The sequence below is a fragment of the Sus scrofa genome, chromosome 13 (assembly GCF_000003025.6).
Source record: "Sus scrofa isolate TJ Tabasco breed Duroc chromosome 13, Sscrofa11.1, whole genome shotgun sequence".
In the NCBI taxonomy this organism is placed as follows: Eukaryota; Metazoa; Chordata; class Mammalia; order Artiodactyla; family Suidae; genus Sus; species Sus scrofa.
The window spans coordinates 151,474,755-151,492,919 of NC_010455.5; the positions used below are offsets into that span (position 1 = coordinate 151,474,755).

An 18,165-nucleotide genomic window follows, 5' to 3' on the forward strand; every position below is an offset into this window, starting at 1 on the left:
TACGTAGATAATTTTTGTTTCTTGATAATTAGAAAAAGAAATACTCTCCTTAAAACTTGATATTATCACTTTTGTTGTCAGTTCTTTTCAGAAACTCAGTTATTTTATGTGAATTTCTAACATAAAATTGTATTTGTTTTTACAGAGTGTACCCCAGTGCATGGCCCTCTTCTGATTTCAGGTTTGGGTATTATAGCTCTAGCAGAATTACTTGGACTAGTTTATATGAAATGTGTTGGTAAGTCAGCCTTATTATTGTTAGCCAAGAATTTCACATATATAATCTGGGAAATGCTTTTGATTGATTCTTACAGTTTAGAAACAGAGAAATGAATTGGTAATTCCAGATGGAAAAAATGCAACGAATGCTGCTTTATTATTTTTTTTATTTTTATTTTTTGCTTTTTAGGGCCACACCCACAGCATATGAAAGTTGCCAGGCTAGGGGTTGAATCGGAGCTACAGCTGCCAGCCTACACCACAGCCACAGCAATATGGGATTCGAGCCATGTCTGTGACCTGCACCACAGCTCATGGCAACACTGGATCCCCAACCCCCTGAGGGAGGCCAGGGATCGAACCCGCATCCTCATGGATACTAGTCAGATTTGTTTCTGCTGTGCCACAATGGGAATGCCCAGCTGCTGTATTTTTGAAATAATAAAATTAGAATGATTCGGGGGTACTGAAAGAGGGTAGAAGTCATACGCATTCATGAAAAGTTTAAAGATTATTAGGTAGTTGCAGAGAAAGCAGCTTTATGTTTTCAAAAATACAGATTTTTTATACCAGTAAAAGGAGAGAGTGTTGAGGATTCATTTTCACTAATTAAAAAGGATTTTAATTGGCTCGTTGTCTCTGTAATAGAGCCCTTCCACAGAGGCCTGTTTGTCAGTTGCTGTTCTCCTTGCAGACTGTTTACAAACCTTGTCTCCCCGAAGTAGACAGAACTGAAATTCAAAATCTGTCACTTTTGTTAATTAAAGAGCAGTGCGCTGTGACACTTGACTTTAAAATATTTTTAGTTGAAACCAATATAATAAAGACATTGAGTTTTAAATTTTAGGCTTTTACTACTCTTAAAAATCAGTTGATAGTAAATGTGGACTTAGCTTACTATTTCTAAACTTTGTATTTAATCTTCAAATTTTCAAATAACAGGCTTCTGTATTAATTCTTATTTTTAATATGTTTATAGAAATAGGTGCTTTTAATAGTGCCTAAAAACTAGTGTTGTCTTACTCTAAAGCTGTTCCCCACAGTCTAGTTTATATTAGTCTTCCTTTAAAAGATGTGTTTTTTATTTACCAAGTAAAGCAAACTCTTAAACATTTGTCAAAAAATGCAAAGTTACAAACTAATGGAGTAAAAAAAAAAATCAGTCTTTTCTGCTTTGCCTTAGGTGAACTTTATATTTCTAGAAATTAACACAAACCTTGAATTGTTATAGTCGGATAATTCCCCCACATGACTTGCATAGTACTTTGAAAGAAATTTTACCTTTATTTCTGAACTTGAACTTTCACTGACTAATCACTGAGTTCAATTCTGTTACATATTTTTATCTCCCTTTAATGCTTCTTAGCTGAACAGTTAAAATACTTAACTAAAATTTACCATCTTTACATGTGCATAAGTCAGAGCTGTTTCCTCAGTGACGTTTTCTTAGTTCAGGCCATAAAGCCTAATGAATATTTCTGAAGCAGAGTGGCATTCATTTGGAAGCCATCGTGAGCATCACATTATGAAAGCTGATACATGTCCTATTTTTGTTGAGTCTTCTAATCACCATTTGTCTGGTTCCTGGAGATGGCACTGCTGATGATGTTGCCGCCTCTGAATGCTTGAGAACAGAATGTGACCTGCAGTTTCCATACATCATGATGTAGTAATAGGTGTCTTTGACTGATGGTCAGCTCTTTGTTCTTTTCTTCCCTCATTATCCGGATCTCCCTCCCTTTTATCCCCATCTCCTCCATGCCTCCCATGTCTAATGAAGACCAACAGGTCTGGAGATGCTGACTTAAACGGAACTAGGCATTGTCTGGCTGCTACCCCCTTGACTTTGCTCTCCATTCCCTTCTCCATCACTACATCCCTAAGAAGCCCATGAAACCAGTGTAATTATAAATGTACTATTCTCACATTAAAATCAAAGTGACACTCAAATCCTGGAAAGTTCCCCAAATTGTTTTTTCTTTAGCATAGTCTAATATATAAATATACCATATGTAACTTAAGAATTTAGTCCAACTTTATTGACATTCTGAGAATATTCTAAATTAACTTTTCAAATTGACTTGTCTGATGCCAGAGTTCAGAGAAGCACCTTCGGTCAGTTGAAGGGCAAGAAGAGAAAAGGTACAGGAAAGTAGCTGTTTAGATAATGTGATAGACTAGAAAAGTTGATGTGTTTTTCATATATAATCTGAATGTGTAAATCTGAGTATGTATAACATTAAGGTTGCAAATTTGAGCATTTGTATCAGGAAGTAAAAATTATGAATGCTTCCAGCATAACCTTTACTTGTTGCAGATATTCTTTTCTCTTTTGGAAAAGTCTAATGAATGTGTCTTGACTTAAATGTGATAAAATCCTTAGGTAGCTAAAAAAAAAAAAAAATCCCAGCTATCTTGGACTAAGTTTATATCCCTATGAGAGGTTTAACTTTTTTCTTTTTTCACTATTTCCAAGTTTAAATTTGTATCCTTAATTGTTACTATAAAGAGTAGGGTTTTAAGTTTCATTTTCTATGTTCTTTTCTAACTGTGTTGGGGTTTTTTTGTTTATTTAGTGAAACATTTAAATTCCATAAAATGAAATCAAAGGCTGAGAAGAATAACAAAATGAGAACATATAGAAAATTAAAAAGAACCAACTAAATTCACTGAAATTGGGTGTAGTGTCAATATAGGATGCTTATGTCCATTCTTTACAAGGATTAATACTTGTTAATTTTTTAAGCCATTACTATTTAGTTCAGTCGAAGGGAATATAATCATGTTTTGATACAAATCAACTGACTAGCAGTCATAAATGCTATTTACCACAACATGTCAGATATTTTAGAATGACAAGAAATAGGTATGTAAAATTCAGTAATAATTTCTTGCCTGTTGTTGGAGAGAGGTGGATCTGACATCAATATATATAACACTATAAAAGTATTCCTGAAAATTCAAAACCTAGAAATATATTTATTGTATGTGTCAAATGTTTCTGGGAAAGAAGAACAAATTAGAAGAAGCATTGCAAGTGAGCTCATATGGAATCCTTAAGGCTTGTGATTTTAAAATATGTATATTTATTAGTGTCGATGCCTTAGGCGCGTGGTAACAGCAGATAAATCACAATCCCTCTTAAGTCACCGTAGGTCATATGCCTATTGGAGAGGATTAACTCAAGCAAAATTCACTTCTGCACTGTTTGGTTTTATAATATTAGAGGGATCACAGCTGACTGGTGCCCTTTGAATAATTATTTTTGTATAGATCTCTGTTTCAGAACGAGCTAGCCAAATGTGACTTTCCTTGGATCTGAGAATCAGAACTCAGAAAGTATTCTTTATGTGTTATTAGGGTTATTAGAGGAGTTGCTTGGCAGTTCCCAACACTAATTCTGATAAATAATTTATAAGCTCATAAATATAACACTAAGATCTTACCTCTGGCCCTTCACATTACCAATCAGAAATTTACATAGCTATTCAGTTCTCTTCTCCCTGATAGAACTTAGGTACAAGACATGGTTTAGTTGAAGTAAGTTGTACCTACATGTATGTATCATGGATCAAGTTGTATATATCATGATTGTCCCTAGTGAAGTTCTATAATTCCGCTTGGTTCATTTGGGAGGATGCTAAATGTGATTTACCTATATCCCCAACACATCTTACTCCATAGTACTTTAAAAAGGAGGTTTTCTTCTTGTTTGGTTTAAAGGACCAAACCACTCCCCAAGTGCCTCCAGTAAAGGAGATTTACATTAAAGCACACACAGAGATGGGAGTCTCATGAGAGCAGATGCATAACTGGGCCTCAGAGAGAGTGGAATAGTGAGTGAGTGCTTAGGCATTAGAAGAATCCAGCACATCTCTGAAGACTGAGTAACCATATGTCTTCTCAGTAACCAGAGTTAGCCCATGACCTGCCAGTGACAGTTCCTTAGTTCCTCTCTCTTCGGGTCTTTACCTACTAGCCAACTAGCTCATCCTCTCATTAAAGTTCTTATTTTTTTATCCTATTTTCACCAATATATTTTCTTACCTTTGACTCTAAGCTTTGAGCATCTCCTTGGTTTCTTTCTATATCTCCTCTTTAGGTTCCAATGAGAGAAACTTTTCAGGCCAGTCTATTGCCATTTCACCTGTTGGAGCAATCCTTACCAGCTTCTGGCCAGTCTGTAGGTTGGCCACCATTGGGTCAGGTCTCACCCCCATTCCCCCTCCATTTTGGAAGCTTGATAAGTGGGCATGGAGGAGTGGTAGGAAATAATTAGCACAGAAGACCAGAGCAGTTCTGGGGGCCTGTCTCCATCTGCTCATAAGCAAATCCAGTGCCATCACCAAGTCCAGAGGAGAATGAAATTGACCACCCGGTAGCATCACCCTCCTGCAGGGTGATTCACATGATGTTGCCACTTGATGCCTTTGTATCTGTGGGTCTCTGATTCTTTATTTAAGACTGGTGTTAGTTGCTCCAGGACCTCCTCACTTGGTTGTCATAAGGAGGTTCTCTCTTCTTCCTTATGCAACTAGGGCAGTTCTTTTCCCTTTTGTCACTCTCCTCATGTCCCATATTCTTTCATCTTCATTAACCAACCCATTCAGAAGCCACAAAGGGTAACTCAGACAGCTAAGAAGGAATACAGAGAAAGGCTTGATTATAGCTTAATTGGCTGCCTGGAATAATTCTTTAAACTCAGAGGGACCTGAATATTTTCTTTAGTTTGTCTGCTCTCTGGAGCTCTGAAAATTGGAAAGATAGAAGAAGAACAAAAGAAGACTGAGCTACAGGGAACAAGAGCAATGAACTAAGGGTGGGCCATGGAGTAGAGGCAGAAAGTGGTCCTTGCCCCACTCATTCCACATTCCAAATGGGTTGAGTAGGGAGAGGTAGACAGCCTACAGTGGAGGTGAGTAGATGACAGCGTTTCTCCGCCATGAAGTGTTACAAGTGGCTGACTTGGGGACAGATATGGCATGCACAAAGGAGAGACTTTGTATGTTCAGTATTTGATTTGGGTGGGTTATTTGCATCATTTTATTCTGTCAATGCATATAATTAAGAGTGTTCTGTATTTGTTTAATAGACTATCAAGGCCAGAACTCTTTCAGTGGAGTTTCTGACACCCTTAGTTTTAGTCCTGAAAATCTATCTTAAAATATAATAATTGCCTTAATTTCTTTCATTTATTAAATTCACTTTCTTCTTTTTTAATTTTAATCAGCTTCTGATCACAAGACTATACAACCTCCTAGGGTAAGTTGAAATTTCTTAAATGAATTGGGTATGATTGTTTGATGGTTTAGACCAAAGAATGGTAATTGAAATATTGGATCTCTTTGCTTGCTGTTTAGTATAATATCAAAGTAAGAGAACTCTGAAGTCTTTTCGTGACCTTCGCATGAATAGCTCTAATCCATTTTAAAACCTATCTTTGGTCATTTACTAGCAATGGGAAAGAATAATGATTCCTTAAGATTGCGCTGACTTCTCACACCCAGAACTAAAAAGTTTGTATGTAAGATTAATGGTCCTTATCTGCTGAAGGAAGCTGATACCAAAATATTTCCTCACCTGTTGGATCCATTGGATGTGCATATGCAGAATGATAAGGAGGGCATCAAAATGAGGGACTGAAGTTTATGTTAAGTTGATTTCATTAAAAATGAGAATCTATGAAATAAATATAAATATGACCGAAAGTAGCTATTCTGAATTATGATTCATTTCTCTCCTTTGCCCATTTTACAAGCATTTTTCTTCCTCCAAACTATACTATCATTTTCACTGTATCTTAGATCCCTTAATACGCTGATAAAATTTCCAAGAAAAGCAAATTTAGGAGATAGATTGAGAGGGATAAATGGGGGGGGGGGCCTTAGAAAGACTCATCATGGTGACAGGCATATGACCTACTTTATGGAAATAAGATCTGGAAAGAACTCTATTGTACTCATCTTCCCATAACAGATTGATAATAGTTCTGTCTGGAATGCCAAAAGTGAGACCCCTGTGTGTGGCAGGAAGTGAAGATTATGTGTACTCCTAAATCTGATAAGTCTCAACTGACGTGCCTGAGCAGCCAGGGAAGTGGGGGTGGGGGTGTGCATCTCACCCCACATGTGTTCATTCTAAAAAGATTGGTGCTAGCTACTTGGTCACAAACAGCCAGAAGTTTCTAGGGAAAGTGCCTCTGTTAGAGATATCCAGCCATTAGACCCTTAAATCCTAATACATTTCCTTTCCTTGTTACTGAGTTCAGTTTGCATGACTTGAAAATGATGCTCTTTTGCTCTCATCTCTAGTTTAACTATTATTTATCATATTGCTATTTGTGTTTGTACTTTTGAGAAGTTAGGATTTCTTGAACTAAGACAGGGTGAGGTGGTGAAATCTGTATGAAAAAAAGAATATTAAGAGAATAGTACAGTTATTATAAATTACTTGACTTGGCAAGCTTTGCTTTTCTCACTAACCTTTATTGCCTTACTCTCTTTTTTGACTGTAGGACTCACTGTTTATTATATAGTTTTAAATGTTAGTATATATAAATTTTAGTATAAAAGGACATAAAATAAATTTTTTTTGTTAATATATTTTAAATATTTTCCAGAAAGCTGTAGAGGAACCCCTTAATGGTATGTGGTGTTACACATTTGTATATTCTTCTTAATCCGTTACCAGGTCATAATAATTTGGCCCCCAAAGCAGTTAGAATGCTGTCTATGGGGAGTTCTCTGATGGCCTAGCGGGTTGAGGCTCCTGCGTTCTCACCGCTGTGGCTCTGGTTGCTGCTGTGTGGCATAGGTTCAATCCCTGGCCCAGGAATTCCCACATACTGCCTGTGTGGCAAAAAAGAAAAAAAAAAAAAAAAGAAGAGAGAACCTGAAATAAACGTTGCAACTCTCATTAAAAAAAAAAAAAAAAAAAAAGAATGCTGTCTATGCCTTGGAAGGAATCTTATTTTTTTTTTCTTCCCTTGCCTTGACCTCTTTTCTTGATTATTCATCAAGAATTAAGAGTATTGCTTTTGTAATGTTACCACCCCTGAGAAAAATACATGTTTTCTGTCTCTCGAGTAGTTGCTTGTGCTAGCCACATGATATTTAGGGTGAGGGGACTATTACCTTTTTAATTGGCCTAGACGAAATGTAACACCCCCAGTAGAGAAAAATCTCAGTTAATTTCAACTTCTAATTATGAATTTTCAGAAGATGCAGGCTGTTATCATGGAGTGAGACCAAAATATCTCACCTTCTTTCTCTCTAAATCTAGATCTATATTCCCAACTGATTTTGTGTCCTTATGGAGCCTATGGGTATGATCCACAGAAAAGGCTTCTGTAATCAAATAATGGCCTTAAATTTAATTTGGCTTTAGATCTGTGGAATAGTTGGCATGATATTACTGCATATCTATTTAGAAATGATTTCTAACTGTGGAATCTTACTAACTGTCTGCTTGGCTTGTTACTAATTCTTAGCGTTTAAAGAATCAAAAGGAATGATGAATGATGGTAAGTATAAGATGCAACTGTAATTATAGGTGGGTTAAAATATGGCCATTAAAAAGAAATAAAATTGCTTCTTGAAAGTATAGCTTTTTTTTTTTTAGTAAAAGGGACACTGTCAAATCATAGAGGCCTACATTTCTTGGTTTATACACCTTAAATCTACTCTGTTAAAACTTGCAAAAGTAGTAATATAAAAAGTGTAAGGTATCACTAATCAGATCTCCAGTCATATTGCTGATAACAAGAGAAATTATTGTTTTTTAAAAAATTTTTTTCAGATAAAGTATCTGGTGGCTATAATTTTAAAATGCTTTTTTAGGAGTTCCCATCATGGCTCAGTGGTAACAAACCCAACTAGTATTCATGAAGATGTGGCTTTGATCCCTGGTCCTACTCAGTGGGTTAAGGATCCGGCATTGCCATGAGCTGTGGTATAGGTCACAGACACAGCTCAGATCCTGCATTGCTGTGGCTGTGGCATAGGCTGGCAGCTACAGTCCCAGTTTGACCCTGGCTTGGGAACTTCCATATGCCGCAGGTGTGGCCTTAAAGAGACATAAAAAATAAATACATAAAATAAAATGCTTTTTAAAACACATAGATAATCTGGCACAAATCTTGATCATATTGACAGGGTTTCTTTTGTGCTTGTGTTGGTGATTTTGTTGCATTTAACCCATATCTCTGCTTTTCAAGCAGGAACAGGGTTCTAACTTTGTGAGAGAGGATTTAAAAAGAGAGAGAGAAATGTTTAGTCATGCCAGCTTTTGCTTCTTTGTTTTTTTGGAGCTCTGGGCTAATACCTTTTAATTTATATTGACTATCTCAAAGACCTATAAGTGAGATATTGAGTGCTATACAATTTCATTTTAATTTTACCTTAACATGTTATACTTTAGTTCTTTTAACATTTCAATAACTCTGTTTTTCTTTTATCAGAAATTTCTTCATACCTTTGATAATTACAATCATTCCTTGATCATGTTAATAGCTCGCTTTCTGTTCTACTGTTTTAAAGTCTGTGACCTACCTGCTCGCCTCTACAGCAAAGTGCACTCTTTAACTCAAGAGGCCATATTCCTCTGAGTACAATTAGTTTTTGCATAAGATTAAAAACACACCAACTGCGTGTTGGTGGGCTAAATTTAAAACAATGATTAGACTGTGTTCAATAAGCAGTCACAGAATGATCCCACTTTTGTAAGTCTGTGTCACAGCCTTTATTACCAAAAAATGCATGTTGGCTTATACTAACCACTGCCCTCCTTAAAAAACAAAACAAAACAAAAAAAACCCACCATGATTAATAGGAATAATATTAAATGACCTTTAAAAAAAATCTGGTACCTGAAAGTGTGGCATGGTTTGTCCATGTTTACATTCTGGAGTTCTATTTTTTGTTTGTTTGTTTTTCCTTCTCCTACTGTGGTATCTTTCTTCTATAGGTGTATGAAGAAGCTAAGCTTTTCTCTATTTTTTACAAAACCAGTAGAAGAACCTTAAGTGCCTTTTCCTTTGTTAATTTCCCTTAAGATGTGACTTTTTTGCACATGAAATTTCTGACAACCTTTGAAATTCCCTTAAATTTGCTAATTTTTAGCTGTTCAGAATTGATTGGGTATTTTTCCAAATGTCTGTCTGATGGGCCCTTCTCCCTGCCAGTGCACACTGCTCACAGTGTATCTGCCCTGTAGGTGAGTGAGGCTGTAAGTATCCTCTCAGGACCATGGTACCACTTCCTTTTTCACTAATTCCTAATCCCATGTTTAATTCCCTTTAAATGAATGGTGTCAGTCTAAAGTAAATGTGATAGAATATTATTCTAGGATCAGTGTCTTTTGTTTGGAAAATCAGCATCTCTTGGCTTCCCCTCAGCCAACCCAGCAAACGGAGATTATCAGACCTTATTGATTTTTTATTTCCATTTGGTATTGGTCTTTTACTTACTGTAACTAAAAAGGCTAATGATTTGCCTGGTTAATGTTTGTGGCCTTTGCAAATCCAAGATTAAATCATTTTTTTTAATTGCCAGATACTGTGTTTCTTAAACTTTTTAAAGTACATCAACTTTTTGAATGTATATAAAATAGACATGCATAGTGATTATATGTTCATTTTTCAATTTTCCAGAATAACTGAAGTGAAGTGATGGACTCTGATTTGGAGAGTACTAAGACGTGAAAGATACACACTTGTGTTTAAGCACCACGGCCTTGATTCACTGTTTGGGAGAAGAAAATAAGAAGAGTAACTGGTTTCCATCTATGGGAGAAAGTAAATCATTGACCTTTAAATTGTTACAGTTTAAGTTTTTATTCAAAGCATTTTTAATTTAGTTAATAAAATTACAATCTGTGTTGTGTGCCCAATTGAGATCCAGTTCTTTGTTGTTATTTTTATTCAATTATGGACAAAAGCAGAGTGGGCAACTTCCAAGAATGATACCTTTCAGATCCTGGGGTTTCTTGACCCTAGGTCACCAGGTTAAATTGATTCAAGGTGAGAATTCCTGGCACTAACCTGGTTACCCAGTGGTATCTCTGAAAACGGTGGCTTTCATTGAACCTTAGCAAACTGAGTTTGCAGCCACTTTGGCAGTTATGGCCTTAACCTGAGTAATGTGTCTGCTGCTCCTGGGTCAAGGGAATAACAAATTGAGTACACACAGAAATTTGGTTGGGAACTGCCTACATGGAATGTGCTACTGATGGGGATCGTGGTCTTCATTCTTGGGGGCTGCCACTCACACGTTATTCCTTCAACATGCAATGTACCAGGCCCTTTCCAGATTGAGGGTAACTTTACTGATGGATGTGTTCTTTTTTTCACACAACCCTTTACATCCTGTCTTGTCCTCCTGTTATTTGCTTCTGCTGTACAAGATGTAGCACTTTTTCTCCTCTTTGAACATGGTCCAGTGACACGGTAGCATCACTGCAGAAAGGAGCCAGACTTATTCTCAGAGAACTATGTTCACACTTTTCAGCAAAAATAGCGATGGTTGTAACATATGTATTCCCTTCCTCGGATTTGAAGGCACAATCTACAGTGTTTCTTTGCTTCTTTTCTGATCTGGGGCATGAAAAACTAAGATTGAGATTTGAACTGTGAGTCTCCTGCATGGCAACATAACGTGTGTCACTGTCAGGCCAGTAGGCCGGCCCTGCAAGGGTGGTTTTATTACTGTTGTATCTGTGTTGCATGATAAGCACCCATCATCTTCCTCCTGTAGTCCTGCCTTGTATTCACCTTACTCAAAGATTGAAAAGTGAAACAAAACCCCCATGTTTCCTAGCCCCCCCCGCCCCTGTTAGAAGAAAATTAACATTCTGACAGTTGTGATCGCCTGAAGAACTTTTAGATTATTAGCGCTCGTTTTCTTCCCTTGTGGGTGTGTGTTTCTATGTGCACCTGTGTAAGTTAGGCACATGCATCTTCTGTATGGATGACAGCGGGGTACCTACAGGAGAGCAAATGTTAATTTCATGCTTCTAGTAAAAACATTTAAAGACAGTTCTTTATTGGGTGGACTTATATTTGATGTGAATATTTGATCACTTAAAACTTTAAAAAATTCTAGGTAATTTGCCAAGCATTTTGACTGCTCACCGATACCCTCTAAAAATACTAGTTATTCTCCCTGTTTGTGTAATAAAATCTTCGTATGTGTAGTTGCATTATTAATAGTTATTTCTTAGTCCACTGAATGTCCCCATGTGCCTCTTTTATGCCAAATTACTTGTTATATTTTATTCTGGGACCAAGTGGTTTGCTGCAGCAAACCAAAATTTTTGACCCGCTGATGCCTCTCAGAAAAGTAAACACACTATGAAGATAGCTCTTCTTGAAAAAAAGGAAAAAAATGTTCTTCTCTAATTGTGTTGCTGTCAGAATATTATGTGTAGAGGGAGCTATGTTCCTTATACAGATTTGTTGGCTCCTGCTGCTCTTTTTCATTCAGAAAATATTAGTAAAGTATATTTTACTAAGGTCGTTTATTACTTCAGAAATCAATTTTGATGAAAGGAGGAAAAAAGCAGATGGACTTGAAAAAGATCCAAATCCCTATTCTCTATTAAGAAAAAGTCAGTTATGAAAATCTTTATAGTCAACTTTTTATGAACCTTTTAATATCCAGTCAAGTCTTGCTTATTTGGGGCTCGATCTTGGGACTTACCTGTCCTTTGTGTTCTCTTTGATGCTCCCTGTCCTTGAAGGTATTCACTGCCCTAAAGGAGACACACAGAGGCAGCAGGAGAAAGGCCAGAAGAAATTAACCCTTGCTGCTCCTTGTCAGTGTCTCTGAAAAAGGGACCGTGGTGGCAGGAGCAGGACCCCACTTGGTTGGGCATCCTTGGGCTAGTTCCTTCTCCTTAAATTAGACTCACAGTGGCTTCCAATTTCTTGTCACACCAGATTAAAGTTGCTGACAATTTTCGAGCATCATTATATTTGCCCCCTTCCCCATAATCTGTTTTTTCACTCACCGATCCCAGTTTTTGCCATTGACTCTTCCACTCAGTTTTATTCATGGTATATTTCTCAGAGTGACACTGTTTGTCATTTTGGGAACAAACCTATCCAACCTTTTCCACAAAATCAAATTTCTCTCTCCTTCAAAAACATGACCCCCCCCCAACGCCCTTCCTTGACCCCTGGCTCTCCTTGACTGTCTGTTCCTGTCTGTCCAGCTGCCACTTTCATCTCTTACTTACCTTTCCTAGTACTTCACGTATCTCTGCTTAGCTCTCTTGGGCTTTTGTCTTGCTTCTCTCATTCAATTTAAAAATTCCTCCATATATAGCAAGAGCTTTTTTTTTTTTCTTCCTTTCTCTTCTTGCAGTGTTTCACATACATTTGATGATCACTGCATTAAGTTTGATGATTGACAATAGGCTGTATTTGTATTTCTCACTATTTTTAATAGGATGAGCTAGAGAGTTTTCTTTTTAGACAAATTTCACATGCTCTGAAAACCTTAAAAGGTGATTGATGACTTTTTCACCTAGAAACCCCAGTTTTGATCTATTAAAATTTCTGAGAATGTCAGAATCAAAATACTGGGGCTATCCCGTAGCTGGGAGTATTCCTCTTTTCAGGATGCTGTGGTCAGTGTAGTTAGTGACCAGCCAAATTGTGGTTTGAGTTATAATAAAGTTCAAAAAGTGGTAAATTTATTCCTCCTTTTCATTTATAAGAATTAAGCTCTATATCACCTAGGTTTCTCTTGTCCTAACGTGGGTATTCCAAATAGACATCTGTGGTGTTTGTATGTACCTCTTTATTTACCTGTTGTTGGAAACTAGAGAAATGACTTTTTGGCAACCCTTTATCTTTTTACTGTGTTTTCATTTGATGGAGTTTGTTTAGAAATGTTGTTTTTCACATGTGTCAGATTTTCAAAACCACTAACCGCCATCACCCACTCGTGTTCTTTGTTAAGTCATTTTCCATGGCTAAAATCCAGGTAACTTTTAAACGATGAGCAGTGAACAGGAAGTTTTCCTTCCTTTGGCTTTTGACAGCTCTTACTTAACATTTATGGCCAGCATGCCCATAAATTTAGCCTTTTGAAAAGAAAGAGAGCATTTGTAATAAGCTTCTCTGTAAGGCAACATCAGTGGAATCTTTAAAGTGTTGTTATCAGAGTTGGTGAAAGAGGGAAGCATTTTTGATTTTATTAAACAGAGCATTATTTACAAAAAGCCATTATTGAGAATTAGATCCCACACCATATAAATATCCACGAACCATTCTAAATAAGGAAAACTCCAGTGTTGCTATGTGCAAGATCCTCTCTTGGGGGCTTTTTTCCATAGCAATTAAAGGTGTGCTATTTGTCAGTAGCCATTTTTTGCAGTGATTTAAAGACCAAAGTTGTTTTACAGCTGTGTTACCGTTAGAGGTTTTTTTTATATGTATTAAATCAATTTATCACTGTTTGAAGCTTTGAATATCTGCAAACTTTGCCAAGATACTTTTTTATTTAAAAAACATAACTTTGTAAATATTACCCTGTAATATTATATATACTTAATAAAACATTTTAAGCTATTTTTGTTGGGCTTATTTCTGTTGCTGCTTCAGCAGACCACAAGTACATGACTGAGAAATTCACCTTATCAGTGTATCTTCAAGTCCATATCCTAGGTAAGGATGCAAAGTATGACTTAAAATATCAATTTATAAATTCTTTTTTAAAGTGTAATAACACCCAGTATGCAAATTTTTTGTCAGAGCAACGTTTTAATTAAAAGTCAGTGCCTTGGAGTGCCCGTTGTGGCTCAGTGGAAGTGAATCTGACTAGTAGTATCCATGAGGACACAGGTTCGGTCCCTGGCTTGCTCAGTGAGTTAAGGATCTGGCATTGCCGTGAGCTGTGGTGTAGGTCTGGGGCTTGGCTCATATCTTTTGTTGCTGTGACTGTGACTCCTGTGGCTTCACCAGTGGCTACAACTCCAATTCGACCCCTAGCCTGGGAACTTCCATATGCCGTGGGTGAGGCCCTTAAGAAAAAAAAAAGAAAAAAAAAAAGTCAGTGCATTAATTTTCCCCATGGTATAGTGAAAACATCACCTTTCTGGTCCTAACAGAGGACTTCAGCAAGCTTCTTAGCTGCCTCTCAGTGTCCTTCCTTAACTACAGAATAAGATAAGTCTCTTCCAAGACTCAAATGTAAATTGAAATGGATCCCTATTTTAACTGGTTTTTGAACTATTTTGATTGTAAGGGAAAGTAGAGCTAAGAAAAGTGGGATATATTGGCTAATATAACTGAAAATTCAGATGTACAGCCAGATACTAGACCTCAAAGCAGTGTCTTAAGGATCCGGCATCTCTCCAGTGTTCAGCTGTATAGTCTTCCTGTTGCCTTCCTTCAGAGGTCGCATGTGCTGGCAGAATGGCTGACTGCAATCCCAGGCCACCTTCGGAGTTCAGAGACCACAGAAAGGAGAAAAAAAAAATGCTTGTCCCTTTCTCAGTAGTCCCACCCACCCCAGATTGCAGCTCGGTGCTCTGACTGGGCCATGTGCCTCTCTCCTCCCTGAGGCCAAGGCCCTCTGATGCCCTGAGTGGGCAGCCTGAGTTCCGTGTCTGTGCGGCCTGGGATGGAGTTCTGGGCTCCATCTGGGGTAGGGAGGTGGGACAGAGCGAGAGTTCCTTGAAGCAAAATCAGGGGATTGTAACCAGATTGAGATGGCATTAGATGATCGGCACATTTTTTGCAAGTATGGACTCTCTGATTCTGCATGGTACATGTGATTGTAAACCATTTTAATGGAAAATAACATTTGGCAGGAAAGTACTCTCTTATTCCCTACCTCATAAGCAATTTAATTTTTGTGCATTTATGAAGACTTTTTCACTCTCAGCAGGAATAACTAATGGAGTTCAGAAAGCATTTAATAATCTACCTCCTGCACAGAAAGCCATTCCATATAGCACAGAAAACTGCACTCCGCCTGATTCAAACTCCCACGGAGGTGTGGGCTTCCAGATGCAACTGGGTTTCATTCGTGTGCAGCACCTTTCTAACTCAAGCCTTCAAGTTTGACAGCTTTAGAAAATAATGGAGTATGGTAACACCATCCATGTAGGATGTGATTTCACCAGCAGCGCTGAGATTTCAGCACAATTGACAGTGTTTGGTGTTAGAAGTGAGACTGGCGGAACTCTACCCCAGGTGTTTATTTTGAGTATATAAGCTTCATGCTCAAGTACTCATCCATCAAATCAGAGGGAAATGAAGTATTTAACCCTAAGTTACGGATAATTGGATTGATTATTTAATGCCGAAGACAGCACTACAGACTACATAGAAGTGATCGTGGATTTAATGATTAGAACTCTACTTATTTAGCAGTCATTTATTTATTTAGTCATTTGGCTGTAAGACAGCAGCTTTCCAGCTTTGTTAATAGTCACTTGTGGAGACCAGGTATCTCTTCCCAATTTAGATGATGAGAAATGCTTGATAAAGAGTCCAATATGGAGAGGAATGATTTATAGGTCTGAAAATGCTGTCTAATGTCAATCTCGGTGCCAGAGCATGCAAGTTTGGTAGATTTGCAAAGCCACAGCTCTCATTCTCTTAACAGAGGTTACGACACCGTGGCATGGTATGGGGCACTGGAATCCTCCTCCTGAAATAATCTTATTTAATCATAGACCTTTTGTCCAAAAGAGACAATTGTCATTTGCTTCCTAATTTCCTTTGGCCTGCAAAATTCCTCAACGTTAAACTGACAACATAAAACCTGGTCAACCTCCACTTTAAACAAACAGGTTATTTGCAAAGTGTATTTGTTTAAAACATGGGTTATATCTTCTGTGGAAGCTCTCTACTTACTAATTTTTAAAATAAATGGTAATTTAGCTCTTTAGGTCAGTCCATAATGGCTTTCTTAGTCATTTTTATTAAAAACGGTGCTTGTTTCGGGGATGCAGCCGTGAGTCTGCACTGTGGTTAAAGTAAACTTTTGAGCACATACCAATCATTGAGTAAATTCTGTGGGGACATTTTTCTCCTATGCTCTCATGCGGAAGGCAGTTGGAAAGTACCAGAACCTTTGCTCACCCCACTGCTCTACCACCCTAAACACCTCCAACTCCCACCTCTCACGGAGCTCATTTCAGGGATGCTCCTCACTCTCCAAGGAGTTTCCACCCCAAGCTCAACCAGCTTTTTTTTTTTTTTTTTTTTTTTTGTCTCTTTAGGTCCACACCCAAGGCATATGGAAGTTCCCAGGCTAGGGGTTGAATCAAAGCTGCAGCTACCAGCCACAGCCACAGATACATCAATGCAGGATCCAAGCTGCATCTGTGACCTACACCACAGCTCACAGCAACACTGGATCCATAACCCACTGAGCAAAGCCAGGGATCCAACCCACGTCTTTTTTTTTTTTTTTTTTTGTCTTTTGTCTTTTTGGTCTTTTGTTGTTGTTGTTGCTATTTCTTGGGCCGCTCCCACGGCATATGGAGGTTCCCAGGCTAGGGGTTGAATCGGAGCTGCAGCCACCGGCCTACGCCAGAGGCACAGCAACGCGGGATCCGAGCCGCGTCTGCAACCTACACCACAGCTCATGGCAACGCCGGATCGTTAACCCACCGAGCAAGAGCAGGGACCGAACCCGCAACCTCATGGTTCCTAGTCGGATTCGTTAGCCACTGCGCCACGACGGGAACTCCCCAACCCACATCTTAATGGATACTAGTCGGATTCATTACCACTGAGCCAGGATGGGAACCCCTCAACCAAATGTTTTCAGAATGTAATGTTCCTTAAGTCTCCTTGCATGTTAGAGGATGCATATATTTGGTTACCCCAAGAAACCTTTCTTTATTGCAATATTATCAGTTGTTCAATTTTCACAGTTAAATTGATAGGTGTGTATGTTGGAGTTTTTAAAATTACATTATTCTGGATTCAATAGAACCCCTGTCTCCTCATATCTTTAGCCATATGCCTCGCTATCAACAGGGATTGTTCTGGTAACAACTATTATTAAGTGGGACAGAAAATATTATCCTGTATTCTGTGCAGGAATATATTTGAAAGCATCAGCAAATATCAGTTGTTCTCACCCCCATTCAAAGAAGATTGTTAGAAAATTATGGACTCTCTATGCTTTAAGCTGATTGGCAGATTGTGGGACATTTATTACTTGTCTAAAAAATTGGGCTTGAAATGATAAAAAGCATTTTTTTCAAAAGTATCATTTTAATAAAATTAAGTACTCTTGTATTAATTTCCTCTCTCTGAAATAGTATTAGATACAGTCTTCCGGAAAACATTTGGCTTAAAAAAGTGGCTGGAAAATCTCATCCTTGGGCCTTCTGGCTAGAATCATTTTCTTTACTAGATGAATAGACTAGTAGAGAGGCCAACCAGCTCTTTGCCTCCCTCCTCAAAAGCAACTGGGCTCCCAAGAAGTCATAATATAAAGTGATAGGAAAGTCTCAGGACAGATTTTGCCCAAGCGACTGGGTCCCCTGGGAGGCTACACAGTTGCTTTAACACACATTAATGAGGCCAGCGATCCCCACTGAAGCCAGTTATTTATGTGACTCGTCTTGCTCCTCAAAAGATTTAAAGTGCCCCATTTGGGTCAGATATTCTTACACAGAGAAAAGCTGCTGTCCATGATCACAGCCACTCAAGTGCTGTCACAAATCGGCATGGGTGTCAGAGGAGAGCTGAGCAGCGGTGGGTAAACAGCAAAACATTGCCTCTCAATGCCTTGCTCAAAGTGACCTGTCATGGAGGCCAAGAGATGAATTTATTCATCCAAAGAGCAGTTTTATATCTTTCCCTGAGAAGCAAAGCCACCACAGTCATTTTCGCTATATATTGAAAACAAATTTATATTAAAAACAAAAATTTCTGGGTCAACAACATTCCAAGAACCTGGATGCGGTCCAAGT

General features: G+C 38.0%; 1 protein-coding gene across 8 annotated transcripts in view; it reads left to right on the forward strand.

Annotated features, from left to right (window-relative positions):
• The window catches only part of CD47 (CD47 molecule), a 60,132-nt gene extending 46,822 nt beyond the window's left edge, over positions 1-13,310 (forward strand). The window contains exons 7-11 of one of the 8 annotated variants that reach the window (XR_002337499.1): positions 146-238; positions 5,450-5,481; positions 6,839-6,863; positions 7,501-7,741; positions 9,869-13,310. Coding sequence is in view for 4 of the 8 variants with exons in the window: in XM_021068528.1 (XP_020924187.1) it covers positions 146-238; positions 5,450-5,481; positions 6,839-6,863; positions 7,709-7,741; positions 9,401-9,432 (215 nt within the window). In the remaining 4 variants the exon portion in view is untranslated. 8 annotated transcript variants of the gene reach the window in all.